The sequence below is a fragment of the Cynara cardunculus genome (assembly GCF_001531365.2).
Source record: "Cynara cardunculus var. scolymus isolate 2C chromosome LG 15, CcrdV1, whole genome shotgun sequence".
In the NCBI taxonomy this organism is placed as follows: Eukaryota; Viridiplantae; Streptophyta; class Magnoliopsida; order Asterales; family Asteraceae; genus Cynara; species Cynara cardunculus.
The window spans coordinates 16,148,252-16,170,350 of NC_037542.1; the positions used below are offsets into that span (position 1 = coordinate 16,148,252).

Genomic DNA, 22,099 nt, shown 5'->3' on the forward strand with positions numbered 1-22,099 from the left:
TACTTAAAATTCAAGATTACAAATAGGATGTGCATAAGTATATCTTATTAAAGCTTCATGTTTGATTCGTGTAACTAACTGCAGATAAACATAATCAAACACATGATGAACATTATTTTGAATATAAAAAATCTAAAATATAATTAGAATAATAATTGAATTCTAACAGATTAATTTAATTATTATCTTAAAAAATTTATTTTATTAAACCAAAAATAAGTTAATTCGTTTTTTAACTTCAATTAAATCATAATAAGAAATTGAATTAAAGAAATTACATAAAAACAAAAACTTTTAAATAGTTAATTTGATACTAATATCGTTTATTTTTCTCAAAATTTTATAACATCATCAAATTTATATTCCATTCAAAAACAAAAACATTTTCGTTTTCTCAAAACCACATAAAATCGTATTATAACATCGATAGAACCAAAATATAAAACAAAACATTAAAATCAAGATATATCTTGCTACATTCTCCGAGTATCCTTCTAGTTTTATATAATATAAAAAAGATGATAATTATGAAATAAGTAAAGTAGTTTTAATAGAATACCAAAACCACCGAAATATAAATAATGGCAACTGATGAGAACGTCATCTTGGTGGTTTCGTTACTGCAAAATCGAATCCAAGCTCTCTTTCTTCTTGCATCTTCTCAATCTTTAACGTCGAATCATCGCCCGCCGGAGGAAGATAACGTTCCTAAATCGTTCACCCACCGGAGAATCTTTCTTCTTTCTCCGGCATCCAATCCGTTAAACTTTCGTCTGTTTTCGGAAAATTAATTTGCGTGAATCTTTGATTCCCTGTTTCTATTCATCGGTTTTTCGTTGTTGAAGAAAATCCATCTCGTTTTCCTTCAAAAGCGAGATACAGAGGAAGAACAAGAAATGTGGGAAGTAATTGCATGGCTACTGTTCTTCTTCGTCATCATATCTCTCCTCGTTGTTGTTGTTTATCAGGTCAGTTCTCTAAACCATAGCTTCCTATACTATTTCGTTATGTGTATACGTACTTTTTGAATGTCCACAATCATCACTTGTAAGTCCTTTGATTCTTACGATGATTATTGGTTCTTGTTGTTGGAAATTGGAATCAATCTTTGCAATTTGATTTCATCTATCTATCCATCATGAATTGCTGATGGCGAAATTAGGGTTTCTGTGAGTTCTGATTTCCCAATTCAAATATTTCAGAGCCTGCTATGAAATTGGAATTTGTAGTTCGTTAGAATTATTTACCTTAATTCCATCTATGTACCTTGGCTTTAGGTAATTGTTGCTTTCTGTATTTCTTAATTTTAGTGGCTAGATTGTTGTATTCTGTGGCTCCATTCTAAGTAAGAAGGCATGGCTATGGCAGTTTACCTCAGAATTAGGAAATTGACACTTTTGTATAAGTAAAGCAACTATGTTGTAAGGATATGCATGTTACGTGGACATTTCTGTTAGAATACGTAGAATCCTGTTAGATTTTTTTCCAAAAAAGTTGACGTACCTAAATATATACAAATTTGATGGTGTGTTCTAGACAGGACTCCAACACACCCCCAAGAATGGAGGTGAAATTTGGGCAAAAAGTTGATTACCGGCAATGTCAACCAGCCTCACACGAAACCTGCCTCCAATGACACCTATGTGAGGGGGTAATTTTTGGCTCACTCAGCAGCTGAGGCTAATAGGTGGAGGGACTGAGATCAAACCTAGGACCTATCTTGTATTTGGGCAAAGTCACCCCACTCCTTTGTCAACTGAGGCAGGAATGGAGGTGAAATAGTGTCAAGCTTATGTGGGAATCCAATATGCCCCAAAGAATGGAGGCGAAATAGTGTGTCAAGTCCCTAGATAATGATAGATCCCTACTCTATTACCATGTGACAATACGAGGAACCTGATTCTACCACTCTCCAAAAGAATCCTTATAAGTACACACACACACATGCATATATATATAGAGAGAGAGAGAGGTGAGGTTTATGGCTTTATATTCTGTGTTTGGGTGCGAGTGTTTCATCTCTTGTTTGTCTTTCTTGGTTTCAATTAGTCGAAGAGAGGTTAAGAATGTTGTTTGTATGTTCATCCCGAGTCCTGCCTCTGTCTCACACAAAGACTTGTTGTTTTGCAGCTTATGTGTTTTGCAGATTTAGAGTTTGATTACAGTAACCCTTACGACTGTGCATCCCGAATAAACTGTGTCATCTTACCGGAATTTATAACTCAAGCCATTTTATGCTCGCTATATCTTCTAACCGGCCATTGGGTCATGTTTCTTCTCGCTTCCCCATACCTCTACTACAATCTCAGATTGTAAGTCTTCTGCATTTCAAACTCATGTTCATATGTTGTAACAAACATTGGCTCCCCCTCAAACCTCAAAACTGAAATTTGATATTTTTTCTGGCTCCCGCTAATAACTTCAATCATGATTTTAAGTTGATTTGGAGGTTGTTGGGCTGGCCTGCTACCTTGGACTATGTGATATTACGTATTTCAACTCTTTCTCGTGCAATTATGAAAAATTGTGTAAATGGTAGGTATGGTCGGAGAGAGCACCTTGTGGATGTGACGGAGATCTTTAACCAACTCAACCGGGAAAAGAAGCAACGGCTTTTTAAACTCGGATATCTCATTATGCTCCTCTTCATCACCTTATTTTGGTAAGTCTATAAATTGTTATGAATTTTGTTGGTAGTTTTTCAGAGATTATCCTCTAATGTCTTTCCTGCTTATTGTAGGATGATCTTTAATGCCTTGGAAGATGATGAAATATAGATTTTGATTCATTATATTGATTGACTCACTGAGTTGAAACAAGCGTTCCTGGTTTTGACTCGGATACACGATTCTTTAACTGTAAAATTATGAAAACTTTTGTTGTATTTTTGTGTGTTTCCGTGAGTTTAATTTTGTTTAAATCGGTTGTTTATTATTATTTTTGAGCATAGAGAAATACTTGGTTCATTCATTTCTTAATAAATATACGGATTTTCATGGCTCTTGTGAAGGAATTTAAAGTTTTAATTTGACATAGATAGTTTAGTAAAGGTGCGTTTGATGTCTGAATACAAAACATGACAACTGGTAAACATTTAGTAAAGATAGAACCGGATAGGACCTTAAACTGACCAATTTACTCATAATGAGTTGTTTATAATCAACAAGATATATCATTAGAAAGTTTTCGTCATAACAGTTAAAATGACACCAAAATATAAAGTTTATTAATTTCTAAATTTTATTTTATACATTTTTTATATATTTTTATTATTAATATTTAATAAATTACATAAATTAACTAAATATATAGAAAAAAATATATTAAAAATAATATTTTGAATAGAGTAAAATGAAAGTTTAAAGAGAATAGAATACGATAAAAAATATAAAAAATGGATAAAATGTAAAGAGATACGTATTTGATGTTTTAAAAGAGAAATTGGGTTTTATTTTGAGATATATATTGACAAAATATAAACCTATTCCGCCTTGTTCTATGGGGTAGGGGTGGAACACACCTCTTCCACTTTGTTCTTGTCCATTTCATATAAAAGTCATGTTAAACGTGGAACAATAATCCTTATTTTGTCATATTCAGTGTACCAAATGCCCCAAAAGTTACCTATCTTGTGCTCGAAATTTCGCAGTCCCAACATACCAAACGTTTGCTAAATGATATAAAATGGAGACAAAAAGCAAGCAATTCCAGGGACACCATAAAGACACGGTTTAAATTAGAGAATGCTGCATCTAATAACCGATATGATGTCCTTCAATCAAACAAATTAGTTAATTTTCAAACCAAAATTCCTACTTATACTTGTTAAAATCGCATTACACAATGTTGCGACAATAGATCCGGGGTCAATCGAGATAAATTTTAACATCGATACCGTTATCAATAAGGGATTGAACAACAGCTCTAATCTTACCTTCGAATTTATCCCGTTCTCTGGGTGTATATGAAGCTGTGTATACATCGGCTTCTCTGGCCCGTTCAGACAATATCTTCCCGATCGCCAAACAAGCGGGAATGTCCGATCGAGATTTAAGTGCTGCCTTGATATCCTTTGAGTTGGTGCCAGCAACCGCAACTTGCTTGCTCGTCACCCTGTGAGTAAGGGAGGCTGAAACAAACCGTTTTGAGATGAAAACATCTAGCGTAAATGGCTCCATGTAAGCTATTGTTCGTTGTTTGAATGATATGTGTTTGTTCGGATTCTTGGACTTCTTTTCCTTCTGGTAAGTGTATGGTCGACTGTTATCATCGTCGAGAAAGTCCTCTACTCCAAAAAAGCTTCTTGCTGCAGAATGAGGCTGCAATTTGATTTTCAAGAAAAGAATGATTTAAAGCAGAATCAATACTTCTGTGTTTCAAAAGATTCCACATTTAAATATATATGGAGGAATGTTCAAATGAGAACCATACATATTTTAAGAATCTAGGAACCAACTATTTCAATTATTATTTATGATGAATAACCCTGAATATCATGTATATTCATTATGAATATCTATCATGACATTAATCATGAATAATTGGTTCTCAAAATATTTACGGTTCACATTTGAAAGCGTCCTGTACATCTGAAATTAGATATAAAAATAACCTATTACCGAGTGACCATAACTTCGGAGCCGTTTGGCTGGTTTTTCATTAAGTCTTGTATGGATAAAGTTGTCTGTGTGGATTAATCTGTCTATATAGATTGAGAAGCTTTTTGTTTCAGAGGGTTTTTTCATAGATGGAATGAGCGGTTTTTTAATTGAGGGGCAGGTTTGGAAAAAGCTTGGCTTTATGCATAAAGCTCCCTTAAAAGCTTACAAATTAGCCACTTTCTATATCATTAAACCACTACCAAACAGTCATGTATAGCTAACTGAATAAGCTATGACTCCCATTAAACTCATTAAGCTGCTAATAAACCTGCCCTTCCTCTAATCTAGCCGCATTTTGAAATACAATACGTGAGAAATTGGGTTAATTAAAACCAAACAAAAACGAAACCAAACCACCCTGGTATATCCCATCCGGAGGTGGGGTCTTAGGGGTGGGATGTATGCAGAACTGGTCTTTACCCTCAGAAAATTGTGCTAATTGTTTCTAAAAAAAGCATCAAAAGTGCTACACACCTGACCGCTGTGAAAATGTCTTGTAATGGCCTTCAAACAGAGTTTGGTCTTCTCACTTCCATGTGTATATGACATCCAACATGCTCGTTTCAACATGGCTACAATTCTTTCATGTTCAATATATTAATAACTTATGAACTTAGAAAAATAGACGAAAAGAACGTCGGCGGGTCAACTTAACCCATCTTGACTGTTACGCAACCTGCCCGTTTTGCCACCTATACTTTGGAACACCATTCTTCTTGTTATACGTCACCAAGAAAACTTGTTTTCAGTTTTACATGAATGTTAGTCATGTCCGTTGTCCCGGGTTGTTGTAAAGAACACCAAGGCCTAAGCTAAGGAAGAAATGCAATTCTTTCAAATGGGTAACAACTTATAATTGGAAAATTGAAATATCATAGCAGGAAAGGGCCATGAGAAACAAGCTAGCTCTTTAGAATAGATAGATGTCTCTTGATCCAAAGTATATGAAAGAAATTAACAGTTGTTATCCATTTCATAAAACTATAGTTTCTTCCATACCAGTTCTTATCTTGCGCCTTCGTTTTCGTTACAACAACCTGAAAACGGAAATGTTTAACCTCTGACATGTAGTTGTATGCCCAATTTTGGCATTAAAATCTAATCTTTGCATACACATGCCAACACCTGCAACTAGAGTCCTAAATTTCTACAATAAATTAGCGAAATTTGGGGTTCAACTTGAAAGCAACAATCTGGCACTGTAGCTAATATCACAACCAAGGATTATATTTGTATTCTGAACCTAGGCTTCGATTGTATAAAGTATTATAAACTACGAAGCTCCATACTACACTGACTGAAAATCTTTGAACTTCACATATATGCTAGTTCATTCATTAGTCAACATCAAGTGCACTGGCTTTAACATTATACACATAAAATTTCTTCTAAGCATTTCATCGAACAGGTAGTATACGAATCTTAAAGCAAATGTTTGATAAAAAGAACATAGGCAGCTATCAAACCCACATAAATATTACTCCAAAGAGAAAAAAAAGAAAGAGAAAAAAACCAACAAACTACAAATAAATGGACAAGTGCAAATTGACAACGAAGAAAGGCTAGATAAGTACCCACAAATCGCACCCAAATCGTATTTATTATTAATTGTGCTCGTGACCACAACAAATTGAAAAGGATTACCTGATTTCGACGAGCAGCAGGAAACAGCCGCGAAGAACAAAGGTTTCTGTTCGATTGCAGCGACCAGCGTCGACGAGACGAGCAGAGTGACAATTTGCGGAGACTTATAATCGTGTAAAATGTTAACCCTTGAATAGAAGTCTGATCGAATGAGACGATACCTCTGAGTTAAGTCGCTAACGTTAAGGGGGAGGTTGGTTGGCGTTCGTAATGGATTCTATAAATCGAGAACGTTTTTTATTAGATGAGTTTTTCATAGTTGAAATAATAAATTATGGGGCAAATTGTATGAAAAGGTTAATGAAATTTAATTTGATTCTTATTTTGGGTAACATATTTTTAAAATTTTTATTTTAATATTTAAGTTGTAAATTTTAAACATTTAAGTATCTTGGTAACCGGTTACCATGTTAATATGACATCCAACTCAGTATTAACCGGTTAAAGCATTAACCGGTGAATGTTTTAATTGCTTACCCAGATACTTAAATGTTTAAAGTTTTATATCTTAAATATCAAAATATAAATTTTAAAAATACATTATCCAAAATTAAAATATCTTACTTTTTCATATATTAAGTAATTAACCTAACACCCTTAACATAGATTCCTTTAAAAGAGGGGCAATATGATATTTTATATTTTTTAATTACATTTTTGTAAAATAAAAATTATATATATATAGGGTATATTTATTTTACAACCTTGTGTATTTGTACAATCCTTGCAACCCAATTAATTGAGATATTTAYAAAAATGATGAGAGTTCATTTATTATGATTTGAATATTTATGGAATATAAATATAGTTCATTAATTATGATTAATACTTTATATTAGGAAACAATCAAAACTTCTATGAAATCACATATTCATCAAATGAAATGGACGGTTGAGATTGAGTTGTATTGGTTGCACAAATGTCAAGGGTTGTATAATAATCAACTTCTATATATATATATATAGCAGTGTATCTGTGCAATGCACCGGGTAAGCAAAATTGAAATGGGGCAAGAATCACGAGGATACTATAAAATAATGACAAACTAGTTCTTTCATTTGAATTTTGAAATTCAAACAAAAAGTAAAAGAGGAACGTAAATGGTATTGGAGGCGGAACATCAATAGAGTTGGACCAAAAATGTGAAAGCAACCAGAAATTTTAGTATCTTGTGAAGACAAAAAGATTCAAAAGTTTTTAAAGAATTCAAGACATGCATACGATACTTGTATATTGTGTTTCAGTTGGTATTTAAGTGTAAAAATGAATATTGAAGAAAAAAAAGCTTTATGGGAAGGAGAAAAAAGAAAGTTTATACCAAATGGGAGCTCTTGAGATTGTTGTAGAAGAAAAGGGAATTTAGGACTCCATTTTTGGTTGTGGTAAAAAATCAGTGTATTAATAAGTTGTACATCATGCATACAACCTTGTAATTAAGAGATTTTTTTTTTATTTTGTGCTTTAAAAGCTTGTATTCAATGCATTAAAACTTGTACTTAAGATTTTGGTTTAAATGCTTATTAATGTAGTATAGATATTCAAAGAAGAAAGCTATTTATTTAAGAAAACAAGATACATATTGTTAATATACAAAATCATACGTGATTCATGTATGAAATTATACATGATTCACACACACACACACACACACACACACACACATATATATATATATATATATATATTTACGTATAAAATCATACATGATTCAGATATACATATATTCACGTACAAAATCATATAGGTTCAAAAGTCGTCTACTTCCATTTTTTTGACGTTAATGTAAAATCATATGTGATTTTGTATATTAAAGATTTTTTTTCTTATTTTCTTAAATAATTAAAATTCTCGTTTAAACATTTCTCTCTATATATATATACACACACACACACACACATACGTGTGTATTGGCTACAACCCTCATCCCCCAGAAAGTCCCATTGGCGCATCACTCTTTTTCTCGACTTGCTCCATCCTCCCTGGCTAGTCACCACCAGTGGCGGATGCACATGTATGGGGTTGGGGTTCTGGGCCCCCAAAAAAATCAAATCTAGAAAGCCCAAATTTTTTTATTTTACTTATAGATTTTATGACTATGTGATCAGGCTCCCAATAAAATAAACATGAAGGCCCCACTCTCCAGCCCAACCCATAATTCATTTTACCTTCACCTTCATCGCTCAATCATTCCACCGTGATCGTGACTGTCGAAGGCTCAAGAAAGAACACTGTTGCACGCCTGCACCTTCATTCATCGAGGCGCTTCTTGCTTCCTGCTTTCACCGCTTCTTGCTTCACTTCCTGCTTCCAGTTCCGCCTATTCTGGTGTCCCTCCCGCGTCTCGGCGTCTGCACTACGACTCTGCAACTACTCCAAATTGGGTAAAAACATAATCATACCCCCTACAATAATTTTTTCTGCATCCGCCACTAGTCACCATTGCTCCTCTTCTCACTTACCATCGTCGCAAAAAAACCTCTACACCGAGTCTCCTCCTCCCCACTCTTCATTCTATGGGTATTTGTAGTGGGCGGGTGAGATTGAAACCAAATATCTCAAGAATCGAATGGCTTCTTCATGTTCAAATTGTTGCATTTAGAATTAGGTTTTTTTTATTTAGATATTAGGCGTTATGGATTTTTCATGAGTTTTGTATAACAACTTTTTTTTATTAAATTGTAATGGAATTGATCGATGATGATGAAATCTAGTGAATTTGTTTGATGAATCAGTAGCTGGTCTGAGGGAATGATCAGCCACATTGGGATCGAGAGACTGCCAATTGGAGATATTTGTCACATCGGGACCGAGAGACTGCCAATTAAAGATATTTGTCACAATGGGACCAAATACACTGCCAATTGAAGATATTTCAATAGCAAGAGAAACGAGAGAAAAAATGATACCGTGATCCCTGGATTCGAAGATGTCCTTGGAGTAATCTGAATCGGAGAGTCTTGTGAAATCGATTATCATTTGATGAATCGTAGTCTCTTGTAAAATCGAACAATGATTCGGTCTCTTGTGAAATCGTTTAATGAATCATAGTCCCTTGTAAAATCGATCAATTAATCGGAGTCGATCTCTTGTCAAACCGATTGATGAATCGGAGTTTCTCTAATTAATAATCATTTTCTCGGGTTTGGTCGACGGAAAGAATGGGCTTTCATAGGAGATGGGGGAGGAGCCCGGAGTTCTTTGGAGATTTCATGTGCGTGTATATTATTAACATCCCCCACACCTCTTTGCGCATCACAAACCATCGTTTGGTCACCAACCTCACCTGCTTCCATCATCTCTCGAAAAGTCCATCACAATAGCCTCCCCATCATTAACAACAGTAGTAAACCGCAAATCGTCACTTACAACAGTAACAATAACCAGCCAACGATAGTAGCAACAAATCATTCATGATATCGACATAACTCCTCGTGGTTATTTCAACTCCATCGTCAACAACAGTTGCAATAGTCGACAACAACAACAACAACATAATCACCATCATCCCCATCTCCATAGTCAACAACAACAACAACAACAAAATTGATCTCCATTCTGACATTTGGATGAATTTTCGGGAGAAAGGGAGCTACAAATCCATGAAGGGAAGGAGGAGGTGTGTAAATTAGAATCGGCTGTTGCAATGAATATAATGAAGAAGGGCCGAGGAAGACGATGCTCGACTGAGATATAATATTGATTAATATTTTAAATTTGTTTTTTACTAATAAATAGACCAAAATACCTCCGGCTTAACATAGTTGTAGTTAATGGAGTCGGAACCCAATCAGCAACAAAACTAAAACCATAGTAATGCTATGTATAATTATTTCGTTTAAAGGATCTAATATGTAATTTGCATATGACAAATCTATAATTTATTTTAAATGAAATTAACGCTTTTTTTTTTAATTTGGGAGAAGTAAAATTAAAAAAACTTGACAGTAAGTCAAATATTCGTGTATAATCGATTGAATAAACCGCTTCAAGTTAAGCTCCTGACCAAAAGTAGTCATGCTGAATAGGAAAAAACAAATGTACCCGGTATAATGCTCCATTCCTATCTGATTACAAAGGAAGATCCGACCCGCATTTTTCGTCCAACACAAAATGCGTCCCTTCAACATAATCTTCATATGCTGTTCGTAATTTGCAACAATGGCGGTGTCTCTCAATTCCATCACTTGTTCCTCATATTTACACCCATCTCAGCCTTCTTCGCTCAGGTCAGCTCTCACATCAACACTTAATTCCTTGATATTAATTGCCATAAAGGCTTTCAATTAACTGTCTCATGTTGCTTAATCGACAGCTCCGGTGACAAGGTTTTCGTCGGATTAAGGCTTCAAAATCCTAGTGAGATTTTTCATCCGTTACTTCCTCTTATCTTCGTTCTTTTGGTTAACTAATTTGTTTTCTGTGCAGATTCTTTTGGAATTTCGAGACCTAATTTGAGTGTTGAATTGCACAAAAAAATTCATAAAAGTATTGAGCCCAGGTATATGTTCATAAACGAAATAGAAAAAGAGACGAATCCGATAATTCCTGTATTTGAGTTTTGTATTTGAATCTATGCTTCAATCCTATGGCCATTAAACCAAATTTCGTACTGTATTGGTTCCAAACATTGAGATGCACTTTTGGATTTGGATGTCAAACAAGTGACTTTCACTTTCAAAGATTGATAAAAGAAATTCGTCAAATGTGCCAAACTTAATCTTAACGAAGCTCTACAAATAGAACTGTAACGGTGATTAAATTGGAAAGAAAATCCGTTATAGTTCTGTATATGTGAAGTATTAGCTTTGACATCGTGAGTCAGAGTTACCTTTCTATGACCTAATTTCAAGCTTTCATCAGCAATCCAGTTTCATGTATTTGTCATTGAGGTAGGATTTTGAATGATTTTTCTTTTGAGGTCATCACAAATCAATTCATTTGAGCTGTTCAAGGGGAGCAGTTTGCTTCCACTGCCTGAAATGTGTTTTTTGAAGTGTGCCCGTTTATTATACTACCATTACTGGCCGTACTCTTTGAAGGCTTGATAAAATACGGTATCTCACCCTCAACCATGTTCTTCCCCTTCTCTTTTTCACCATGTGTATGACGTTGCTCATACTTGTGGTTCATATCAGTATTATGTATGAAAAGTTATCAACTGTTATGATATACACTGTACACATTAGTTTTCTAAATTGATCTACTGCTAATTACAGGACTGGCATTAAGCCAGCACGGGGACGCATTGTAATGATGCCGATAGGGACTCCAAGAGTTCCCTATAGGGTTCCCGGTGAAGGAACATGGCAGTGGGTTGATTTGTGGAATGCCCTTGTAAGTTGTCATCTTTTCTTTCTACAATCATGGATATAGAACATTTTATGCAATCTTTTTTAATAAAATGAAGATTTCCCAAAAATGAGCTGATATTTACTTCTCTATTTAATCAATGGTTGGTGCAGTATCGCGAACGTGTTATCTTTGTTGGGCAAGATATAGATGAAGAATTCAGTAACCAAGTACTGGCAACGATGTTGTATCTTGACAGTGTGGACAATTCTAAAAGAATGTATATGTACATTAATGGTCCCGGTGGAGATGTGAGTTCTTTCTTCTTGTTTTCCCTTGGAAAAGTTATAATCCATACTCCAATTCTGTATTGCTGCCTAGATGTTTATATGTTTCGACTTTCCTTCTTTTTGCAGCTTACTCCAAGCATGGCCATCTATGATACGATGCAAAGCTTGCAAAGTCCGATTGGCACCCACTGTGTGGGATATGCGTATAATCTGGCTGGCTTTCTCCTTGCAGCTGGAGAAAAGGTAATTTATGTTCCTCAGAAGGAATACACAGAATGTAATGAAGTAAATTGATATGGTAGCTATATTTGAACTCATTACAAGAACATCACACAATGTATTGAGATGATCATGCCTACAATTAGCAATGTGTTTTTGATGCCGAATATTAGTACGAATAAATAGTTTTTGTGATGGATTCTGATCAATGATCTGTGTTTTTTGTGATCCTGAATTGTTAAGGGTCATCGCTTCACAATGCCACTTTCAAGAATTGCTTTAGAGTCGCCAGCTGGAACAGCTCGTGGTCAGGTTTGAACATATGTCAAGAAAGGCTTACAATTAATAGATATAGTTATTGCCAATATAGCCTAATCCTTTCTTCGTGTTTATCATTTTCTTACCAAATGATGCTGTACAGGCTGATGATATTCAAAACGAAGCAAATGAACTTCTGAGAATTAGAGATTATCTTTTCAAGGAGTTGGCTCAAAAGACAGGTCAACCTGTGGAGAAGGTATAGTATGGAATTCTTCCACTAAGGGGCTGTTTGGTTGGTTTTTTCATTAAGTTCTGTATGGACAAAATGGAAAGGTTTTTGTTTGTGAGAATCTTTTTCTAGATAGGAGCGTGTTTTTTAATTGGGAGGGACAAGTTTGGAAAAAACTTGGCTTTCTGCATAAAGCTTCCCTCAGGAAGCTTACCGAATAAGTCACTTTCTATATCATTAAGCCACTACCAAACAGTCATGTATAGCTGACCGAATAAGCTCCGAGTCTCATTAAGCTCATTAAGTGGCTAACAAACAAGCCCTAAGCTGTTCTTGCTAGTTTTTTTTTTCTCTCTCCTCATTCGGTATTTGCAATCTTTTGGCTTTCCCTTATTCAGTAGGTTTTTGCTTTAATTGCAGGTTTACAAGGACTTAAGTCGAATTAAGCGGTTCAATGCTCAAGAAGCTTTGGAGTATGGGCTGATTGATAGAATTGTTAGGCCTCCCCGTATAAAGGCTGATGCACCAAGGAAAGAGGCTGGTACAGGTCTTGGTTAGCCTTCTATTTTACATTCTTTTTTTGTTTCTTGGGCTTTGGAAATTATGGGTTCAACGCCAAGTGATACATTTTAGATTACTAGATTGTTTTCCAGCTTCATGTACCATAAAATGCTCTCATTGGGCATGTGGTCTACCTCATATGTCACAAACTTGTTCCTTTTACATTCTAGCTCGCATGTGGTCTACCTCATATGTCACAACTTGTTCCTGTTACCTTCTAGCTCAGTTTCCAGTCCAATACTAGTTTTAATTTGAAGAATAATTATTCAATGGGCATTCCTTGATTGAGGTACAATAATTTGGAATATTTTCCTAAATTCCATGTGGGATTTACTATGTTCGTTTAGTTTGATTTATGGCCAACATGTAGCCACTAGCCAACATGGGGGCTGTTTGGTTGGTTTTCCATTAATCATTTATGGATAAAGCTGTCTATGTGGATTAATCTCTCTGTATAAATTAAGAACGTTTTTGTTTGGGATAGTTTTTTCATAGATGGAAGGAGCGTGTTTTTTAATTGGGAGGGACAAGTTTGGAAAAGACTCTTTTTGCATAAAACTTTCCTCTAGAAGCTTACTGAATATATCACTTTTATATCATTAAGCCACTATCAAACAATCATGTATAGCTGATCGAATAAGCTGTGAGTCCCAGTAAGCTCATTAAGCTGCTAACAAACAGACCCATAGTATTCTCTATGGAAGGATGTGGTTTTATGGATATTTAGTGTTCTCCATGGCATTCTAGGACATACATGCTTCTAGTCTAGAACATTCTTGATGCATTACTCTTGGGATCATGTAGACAAACCTAGGAAGTTGTTAGATTTCGAAGCATACGAGTCTAAGAATCATTAAAGCATTGATTTCTCCCTGTGTGTTCTTCGTTATCTAGCATTTCGTTAAGGCTGCATGGACTTTCGAGGAAGAATACGAGTTGCCCAAAATCCTAATACGAAAACTTATTCCTAGGACACCGTGAACTAATGATGGTCGTGGGACCGGGAAAGGGGTTGACTGAGATAAAGTGATGGTTGTGAAGACTCGAGGCCAACAAATAATAATTTCTACGTTTAATAATACATGTGGCACATAGGGTCAATTCATAAGGATCACTTTATTGGACTTAAAATAAGGTGTGGTTTACCAAACGTTTATCCCGTAAACGTTTATCAGTAAAATTCAAAACTCTCACTTGCTTATTGGATATGATTTTAGTCAACAAAAAAGGCATCGTATGCAACGATTTACCTTGTAAGCGCCAACTGTGGTAAGAGTCATCGCCTTCACTTACCGGGTAAGACTCTTGGTCCTTGTCTCGCTCTTACCGGTAAGATTCTTGGTCCTTACCATATTTATCCGGTAATGTAATGTGACTTAGTAAGTGCTTACCCGGGTAAGAGTTTGATAAACGGCTTCGTGAATGTGAAGTCTATAAAGAACAAGTTTCCAGTAATGGAGGTAACTTCAGATTGATTCCAAGTCCAACGATCATCGATGGTTGAAGTGTATCCATGCCCGTTGGTCTTATAGTCCTCGACGACCCTCTAGGTGAATATTGAGTTGTTGTCTTAAACACATTACACACATTGACGATAAGACGTGGGTCTTTTGGGTTTTTTTTGTCTAGGTTACCTTTCGAGTCCCTATAAGGCCGTTGGGATTTCTCAAGCTTATCTCCAAGAACCCTTAGGATTAATTGAGGTAAAAATACACACCTGCACATGCACCAGGGATGTAAACGAGCCGAGCTGAGTAGTAGGTTATTCGAGATCTGCTCGAAAAATTAATACCAACCTCGAGCTCGATACTCGTTTATGGATTCGAACTCGCGATTGAATAACTTGTTTATTGGTTTAAGCTTGATGATTTTTATATTTTTATTGTAAAATTAATTAAACATATAAACATGTTTGAATAAAAGAGTGATCAAATGATGCAAGTAATATACCCGAAAGCTTTAGAAAAATATAACAAAATTTGATAGTCTTTAAAAAAAATACCACGTGTCATTATAATGTAACAAAAAGTTTGTATTTGCTCATATTTAGTGTAGTAATTAATTTCATTATGATAACATATGAATCAGTAATCATTACCCATCAATGAGTTGGGATTATGTGAAAAAATTCATTCTTGTTTGTCTATGCATAGATGCATATGTATATACTATACACACAAACATATATATATATATATATACACATAATATATATACACACACATATAGGCGAGAATCGTGTGAGAATGAGAGTTAAAATGAGAAGTGTAAGAAGAGATCTGAACTCTTGATTGTCTTTGATCTCAAACCCATCCATAAAAGCACTTGATATGGAGATTGATTCGATGCATCTCATCCTAATATGCATTCAAGGATGAAGATCTCTTATTACGTTTCTCGCCTTAACTCTCATTCTCGCCGAAACTCAATCCTATGCACACATATATAGAGTTTGGTTGATGAGAATAGAACTTTTGGTAATAATACTTCTAAACCGTAGTTAATTTTTTAATATAACCACTATAAAATTTGCAAACATTCATTTATTCTTAATTGATTGCTTACAAAAAACATGGTCCTTGAAGTGACTTCCTTAATCATAACTTCAATTTCACTCACGTTCATTAACCTTTACGCATTTTTAATCACTTTCTCATACATTAATTTGTTAGTAAAGTTTATGTCATCATAATAGAAATAAAATAATTAATGAAGATTTTATTCACATGTTCTAATCTTAATTCTTATTTTCACATGATCCCAAAACATATATATATATATATATATATATATAGAGAGAGAGAGAGAGAGAGAGAGAGAGAGGGAGAGAGATTGTGACGTTCATACAAGAACAATAATTAAATAAGAGAATAAGAAAATGGTGTAATAACATGTGATTTTACACGAAAATCACATATAAAATCATATATGATTCACGCGACTTTGGTCACAGGCTACGTTGGATGTCGCTCATAAACCCTTACATTGACCTTTAGTGTAAAATCATATGTGATTTTACATGTGATTTGACCGTCTTCGTTTTCTCTAATAAGTTTTCTCTAATATACTTTAAATATAGTTTACATAAATATAAATATAGATAGAAGATTGAGGAGGATTCTTGTTTACATATGTAACTAGTACTTAAACATAAGTGATTGATTGGGTCCGTTTACCAAACATTTACCTGATAAGTGTTTATTGGTAAAATTTTACACTATCATTTCCTTACCGGGTAAGATTTTAGTTTACCAAAATGATACCGTACGCAACAATTTACCTAGTAAGCGCTTACCGTGATAAGAGTCGTTGTCCTCAGTCCTCACTTACTGGACAAGACTTTTGGTCCTTGTCTCGCTCTTACCAGGTAAGATTCTTGGTCTTTATCATGTTCATCCGGTAAGGTAATGTGACTTGGTAAGCACTTACCTAGGTAAGCGCTTGGTAAACGGCCCCTTAGTGTAGAAGATGACCAACAATGGATCAGCGCTGATTGCCAATCGTCGCACTCCCGTCCCATCTACAGACACTCCCAGATCCCTACAGATAACCTTACAAAAAACAAACTTATAACCATCTTCACCACCACTTTTCTCCATCTTAAACCAATTATCCACTATTTTCTGTCCAGGGTTTCCTTCTACACCTCCCACCTTCACCACAAACTGCTTCATATCTTCATCGTATACCAGCTTCCATACGTTTGATCCATTGCAGGCGTTGTAGCTGGAGAATTTGATGCTAACGTCCGTGGAAAGCCGGATTATGCCTTTTTTTGGGGTTGACTGGGGGTGAAAGTCAACGGTTGGCGCAACGCCGAGAGGGCAAGAGTTGTTGGCCGGGAAGAGTCCGCCGCTTTCGCCGTTTAATCTCAAACCCACCCCTGACCAGAGGTTTTTTCCTTAGGCGTCAAGTACTGAGGAAGTGGAAGCGGAATTGGCGGAGAGGATGATGGAAAATATGAAGATGATGATGGTTGTCTTCGTTAGATTTGAAAGGGTTGCGAATGGCAGAGGTACCAAATTACTTTTGAAAGAGAATCTTCTTCCATCTAGAGGAGATACTCGTTTTCATCTGCCATGCCCCTGGCCCCGGCATAGGAATGAATGCCCACAGTGGTTGTGCATTTTGGCATAACGTAATAGGAAGACTTGTGACTTGACGAGAATTCTTGATGAGCGCTGATTTAAATTGATGGTAATTTCATCAGTGATATACGGATTATTTATGTTTGAATGATGGGGCCGCAACTTCAAAATCATATGTCTGGTATGCAAAAACTTGTTGGATTTTTGATGAATGTGGTGTTGGAAAAACCAATTCAAAATATTAGTATGAAATTCCCATCTACTAACTAAAACATCTTTTGAATTTCTTAATGGAATTAATAATTAGGGATCATTTTTAAGAGCAAATTAAAAGTCACAAGAATGATATTTTAAAACCATAAAGTCTAAATGTGGTGTCTGATAGGTTTGAGCTTGAACTCCAGAGGTCAAAAGTGTCTGGAGGTTCCATATTCAAATCTAAGAAGGAATAAAAATCTCCTTGTAATCACAAAGGTTCAAATGCGGTAATTCCGGGCTACTTGTGAAACAGTAGTCACCCTGGAATTAATCAGCTCACATAGCGAGTTGAATTTATTAAAGTTCACGTCTTATGATTAACGTGGTATTTTGCAACTCTTTTGAAAATAAGAAAACAAGCTCATAAGAAGCCTAAAAACTTGGATCAAAAGTTGGAACACAATCGCTTACGTGACTTGGATCAAAAGTGGGTCGCGTATCAGGTCACGAGCGTGTTCTTACAAGTCATATACAGATTGTTTATATTTGATTATTTTGTTTTTTAATTAGCTTAGGATGATTATTTGTTGGTTTTAGTTTTACTTTTATTAACTATTTATTTACTTTCCTAGTTGGTTTAGAATTAATATCGATAGGTTTTATTGTTTTCATTGTTAGTCAGTTTATCATTGACCAATAATATTATCTTTAGAGTTTTATCTTTAGTTTTATAAGAGTTTTCTCTTATTTATTTAGTGTTAAGTATGTGAACTCGTTATGCTGTCAAGGTTTAGACATTTGTTGACTCTTTCGCACTTTTATGTTGTTGTCAATGTCTCACTTTCAGATTTTTTTTTAACTAAACCTAAAAGACCAAAATTTATATATATGATTATATAAAACCATTTCATTTTCGTGAGATCCGTGAAACAGAGACAAACTTAGAAACTGTTTCAAGCGATGACACAAAATCTACATTTGCCTAGTGGTTAGTTCATTGATTTTCATATGTAAAATCTGATAAAGTCTTCTACTTGCAAGTTTTTTAGAAACATAATAAATCTGAAATTAGAAGACAAAAAATAAGAAAATGACACTAATAGTCTCTAGCGCAGGTCTAAGGTGGAAGAAAAGTCTTGCAAATCAACTCTACTACGAAAAACTTGTATTCTCATTATAGTTTCAAAATATATACGGTAACCGTATAATTTTTCACTCTACGGTTGAAGAACGAAACAGTGACCCGTGCCACGTCGGAAAGATGAAGTGAACAAGTGATGTAATAATTAATAAGACTCAATAGAATCATCCACTGATTTTACATCCAAAGAAACACAAATGGGCTCCTATGCAACCTACCCTCCTATTATTTCCAACTATCTATTTATTTGTTTACGGCTCCACTCATATTCATTTCACTCGCCTTTTTCTCGTTATTGTACCAATTATCTCCTCCTCTAAACGACGACACTGCTGCTCCTGCTGATGACACCTTCATTTTCACCCCGTATGCCGCCGCCTCCTCCTCCTCCTCCTCGGTATCCCCACTTCCACCACCTCCACCTGATGTCGGAATTGCAACGGCAGGTGGTGGTCCGGCCTCCGCTTTTGGTTTCTTGGCAGTTTTTTGTTCATGCTGGTTCCCCGTCAAAAAGCTTCCTACCACAATCTGATACACCCCCGATTAAGTAATTACCATACATATATATATAGACGAACGATCTTGTGATACTGGAAGTTAAGGCGAGAAGTGCAAAGAAAAGATTTCAACCCTTGATCAGTTTTAAAGTCAACCCCCATCACATGAATTTTGCTTGATACGGAAATTGATCATAATTATGATTGATCCAAGAATGAAGATCTCTTCTTACCCTTTTCATACCTTTCATTCTCACCGGGGCCCAACACTAGAGGAGAAAACCACAAAAAAAATGAAAAATTAAGGAACACCTGGTAACCATTCATTGTACATATGCATACAAGTAATTTGTAAGCAATTTGTCTGGTAAGCAATTTGTCTGGTATGCACATGTGCATAAAAACCAAGAAACAATTTCATTGTATGCACATGTGTATACTATCCGAATGAATTATTATCAAGGTGTTTCTTAGATTTTCATTTTTTCATGTTTTTCCACCGAACATGACCCTATGCATGTGTGTGTATATATATATATATATATATATATACATCACGTCAGCTTGCCAATCAAAAATGGAAAACAAGTACCTGCACAGGACTCGCAGCTACGAGTAGCCCGGCAACACTACCTCCAACAACACGACCGTCTGGGCTCGCTAAGGAAACACTCATTCCACCAGATCGGTTTCGTATCCCTCCACTCTCCGATGCCATAAACGAACCAGCTAAAGAAAGTATCTCAAAACGCCCCTTCAAAAACACATTTCAGATATTAGAATGATGAATTCATTAACCCTTTTTTACAAACTGTTTTTACAAATAACAAAAAAATGGGTACCTCGTATGTCAAAGTACCACCAGAAGAATCCGGTTGTCGAAGCGTTACACTTGAAATCACACCATTTGCCGACAGAATACATATCGCCCGAGGTCCTTGTTGAGAGAACGATATAACCTTCATCGTCACATCCTATATATTCGACCAAATTGTAACGAAATTTATAAAAGTACACGGGACCCACATGATATCACATCTTCATTTTTTTTTCTTTAAATGATCAAACACGAACAAGACCCATGATTTGTTACCTCCCCGGCGTTAACATTGATGATATGAGGTATGAAATTCGCACCAACCGAACAGGAAAACCAATCACCTGACCAAACGACACTGAATTCTGTTACAATCGATCGATCTACTCGTTGAATCACCAAAAATTATAAACAGAAAACCCCAAAAACTTAATCTAGGGTTCATGTAGTACATAAAGGTTGCATAATCTTGATCTTTGATGCAGGGGCTCCACAAGTATATCAACAGAAGCAATTAAGGATTCTTTGAGTCTTAAAAAGACAAAATTTTGCAACAAAATTCTACTGTTGAGCCAACAACCAAACCCCACAAGATAATTTAAGCAAAGTCTTGATCTTTACAGGTCTAGCTAAATATAGATACTGTTAGTGACCACCTACAATATAACTTCCAAAAAAATTCATCAATCTTCAGTTTAGTTAACCCTCTTCACTCTTCTCTTGTTATATATACATACATATATATATATATGATATATATATATATATATATATATATATATAAGTAACAAAATTAGAATCAAGAGATCAAGATTCTTAAAAAACATAACTTGCAGACAAAGAACTTAAAAAGAACCATCCATGTCCATGGTGGAGGGGTATCTAGGCCCCACTGCTGATCAGTATACTTAAAAAGTTGAAATTTATCTCATTAAGATCAAATGAATTAATTCCCAAATCACTGTAGCAACATATTTCAGTTTATAACTGCAAGAATTTGAATCTTGAAAAACAGGAGGAAAAAAAAAAGTTTCAGTATTTACCTAAGCTTTCCAACCCAATCTTTGATGAATGTTGATGGTGTTTTCCGGCGGAGGGTGGCCGGATTTTGCCTCTTTTTCCCGATGAGAAGTCAATCACCGGTGAAGAACCGGCAGATGAGATGGGTTTTGGAGATAAAGCTTGTGTAACAGACCCATCTGGTCCATACTTTCTAGGCCTGCCTCTTTTCTTCTTCATAGACAAAGGCATCACGCCTAACGGCGGAGGCACCGCCGTGGACGGAGGAGCAGGAGAGAGAACCACTTGGGTTGTGACAACTGTTGATCCGGTGGTGGGAGCTTCAGTTCTTGGAGCAATATGATAGTCCGATGGAGCATCTGATCTCACCACAGTAACACCACTATTGTTCATCCCTTCCCTCCCCTCCATCTCCAAACTGAAAATTTTAAACTACAAATTAAGAAACTAAATTTTAAACAACAAATTGGAGAGAAATCTTATTGATTTTCTTGAAAATAAAACAAACCCAGAAAATATTGAGTGAGATTTTAAAACCCAAAACCCAGAAATTTAATTAAAAATGCAAAAAATGAAGGGAAAGAAAATCCAAGAAATCTGTTTAGAAGAAACAGTGATCATTCACTTGAAAATTTGCAGAAAATGAAGGGGTCTGAATGATGATGATGATGATGATGATGAAAAACCATGTAATTGTTGAGGAACAATGGGTAGAGCTTGAGAAATCCTTTTTTCTGTGAAAAGATGATGGAGAAATTGGGGGTTGTTTTTAGGTGTTGAAGTTATTTTGGGTTGCTAACTTTTCTCAGGATTGTCTGAATTACAAATTTAAAAGAAAATTTAGTAAAAATGGAAAAAAGGAAATTATTTAATGTTGGCTCTTTAATTATCAATATTAAAGTGGAAGAAATTATGGATTTTGGTTAAGAAATGGTTCAAGTCCGGTGAAAATAAAAAAATATAAATTATTATTATAGTTGGGAAAAGTGAAATTAGGCTGCCAAAGCTTTTTTTTATTCTTATAAAACTATAAAAAATGATTTAAATGTATGATTTGTGCATAATATATATATATATATATATATATTTTTTTTTTGTTAAGTATAATAGGTGCGATGAAGAAAAAGTATGAAAACGATAAAATTTTCAGGATATCCCTCATTATTATTAATTATAAATAATTA

The 22,099-nt window shown here is 35.1% G+C and overlaps 4 protein-coding genes across 4 annotated transcripts; 2 read left to right on the plus strand and 2 right to left on the minus strand.

The window, feature by feature from the left end:
- The first annotated feature begins 620 nt into the window (after positions 1-620).
- LOC112528169 (protein cornichon homolog 4-like) lies at positions 621-2,979 on the plus strand. The gene is made up of 4 exons (XM_025139124.1): positions 621-968; positions 2,131-2,312; positions 2,540-2,662; positions 2,741-2,979. Exons 1-4 carry the CDS (start codon positions 897-899, stop codon positions 2,775-2,777), a joined length of 414 nt encoding a protein of 137 aa, XP_024994892.1. The 5' UTR covers positions 621-896; the 3' UTR covers positions 2,778-2,979.
- Positions 2,980-3,736: 757 nt separating this feature from the next.
- On the minus strand, positions 3,737-6,468 carry LOC112527898. The gene is made up of 3 exons (XM_025138750.1): positions 6,306-6,468; positions 5,136-5,233; positions 3,737-4,319 (listed from the first exon to the last, which is right to left on the minus strand). Exons 2-3 carry the CDS (start codon positions 5,229-5,231, stop codon positions 3,867-3,869), a joined length of 549 nt encoding a protein of 182 aa, XP_024994518.1. The 5' UTR covers positions 5,232-5,233; positions 6,306-6,468; the 3' UTR covers positions 3,737-3,866.
- Positions 6,469-10,439: 3,971 nt separating this feature from the next.
- On the plus strand, positions 10,440-13,432 carry LOC112528146 (ATP-dependent Clp protease proteolytic subunit-related protein 2, chloroplastic). Its single transcript, XM_025139093.1, has 9 exons — positions 10,440-10,531; positions 10,618-10,661; positions 10,731-10,803; positions 11,522-11,639; positions 11,768-11,905; positions 12,011-12,127; positions 12,347-12,415; positions 12,525-12,620; positions 13,014-13,432. The coding sequence occupies exons 1-9, from the start codon at positions 10,464-10,466 to the stop codon at positions 13,149-13,151; spliced, it is 861 nt and encodes a 286-aa protein (XP_024994861.1). The 5' UTR covers positions 10,440-10,463; the 3' UTR covers positions 13,152-13,432.
- Positions 13,433-18,702: 5,270 nt separating this feature from the next.
- Positions 18,703-21,665, minus strand: LOC112527978 (AT-hook motif nuclear-localized protein 1-like). Its single transcript, XM_025138849.1, has 5 exons — positions 20,939-21,665; positions 20,172-20,239; positions 19,921-20,052; positions 19,671-19,832; positions 18,703-19,109 (listed from the first exon to the last, which is right to left on the minus strand). The coding sequence occupies exons 1-5, from the start codon at positions 21,324-21,326 to the stop codon at positions 18,825-18,827; spliced, it is 1,035 nt and encodes a 344-aa protein (XP_024994617.1). The 5' UTR covers positions 21,327-21,665; the 3' UTR covers positions 18,703-18,824.
- Between the last annotated feature and the right edge of the window lie 434 nt (positions 21,666-22,099).

Excerpts from the sequence above, each read along its gene's own strand:
- LOC112528169 (XM_025139124.1), top strand. The coding sequence starts at position 897 with ATGTGGGAAGTAATTGCATGGCTACTGTTCTTCTTCGTCATCATATCT. Across the intron at positions 969-2,130 it reads TCGTTGTTGTTGTTTATCAG|CTTATGTGTTTTGCAGATTT; the intron begins GTCAGTTCTCTA and ends GTTGTTTTGCAG. Across the intron at positions 2,313-2,539 it reads CTCTACTACAATCTCAGATT|GTATGGTCGGAGAGAGCACC; the intron begins GTAAGTCTTCTG and ends TGTAAATGGTAG.
- LOC112527898 (XM_025138750.1), bottom strand. The coding sequence starts at position 5,231 with ATGTTGAAACGAGCATGTTGGATGTCATATACACATGGAAGTGAGAAG. Across the intron at positions 4,320-5,135 it reads GACATTTTCACAGCGGTCAG|CCTCATTCTGCAGCAAGAAG; the intron begins GTGTGTAGCACT and ends ATCAAATTGCAG.
- LOC112528146 (XM_025139093.1), top strand. The coding sequence starts at position 10,464 with ATGGCGGTGTCTCTCAATTCCATCACTTGTTCCTCATATTTACACCCA. Across the intron at positions 10,804-11,521 it reads CATAAAAGTATTGAGCCCAG|GACTGGCATTAAGCCAGCAC; the intron begins GTATATGTTCAT and ends TGCTAATTACAG. Across the intron at positions 11,906-12,010 it reads TTAATGGTCCCGGTGGAGAT|CTTACTCCAAGCATGGCCAT; the intron begins GTGAGTTCTTTC and ends TTCTTTTTGCAG.
- LOC112527978 (XM_025138849.1), bottom strand. The coding sequence starts at position 21,326 with ATGGAGGGGAGGGAAGGGATGAACAATAGTGGTGTTACTGTGGTGAGA. Across the intron at positions 20,240-20,938 it reads GATTGGGTTGGAAAGCTTAG|GTGATTGGTTTTCCTGTTCG; the intron begins GTAAATACTGAA and ends TCGTTTGGTCAG. Across the intron at positions 19,833-19,920 it reads GTGGTACTTTGACATACGAG|GGGCGTTTTGAGATACTTTC; the intron begins GTACCCATTTTT and ends GTGTTTTTGAAG.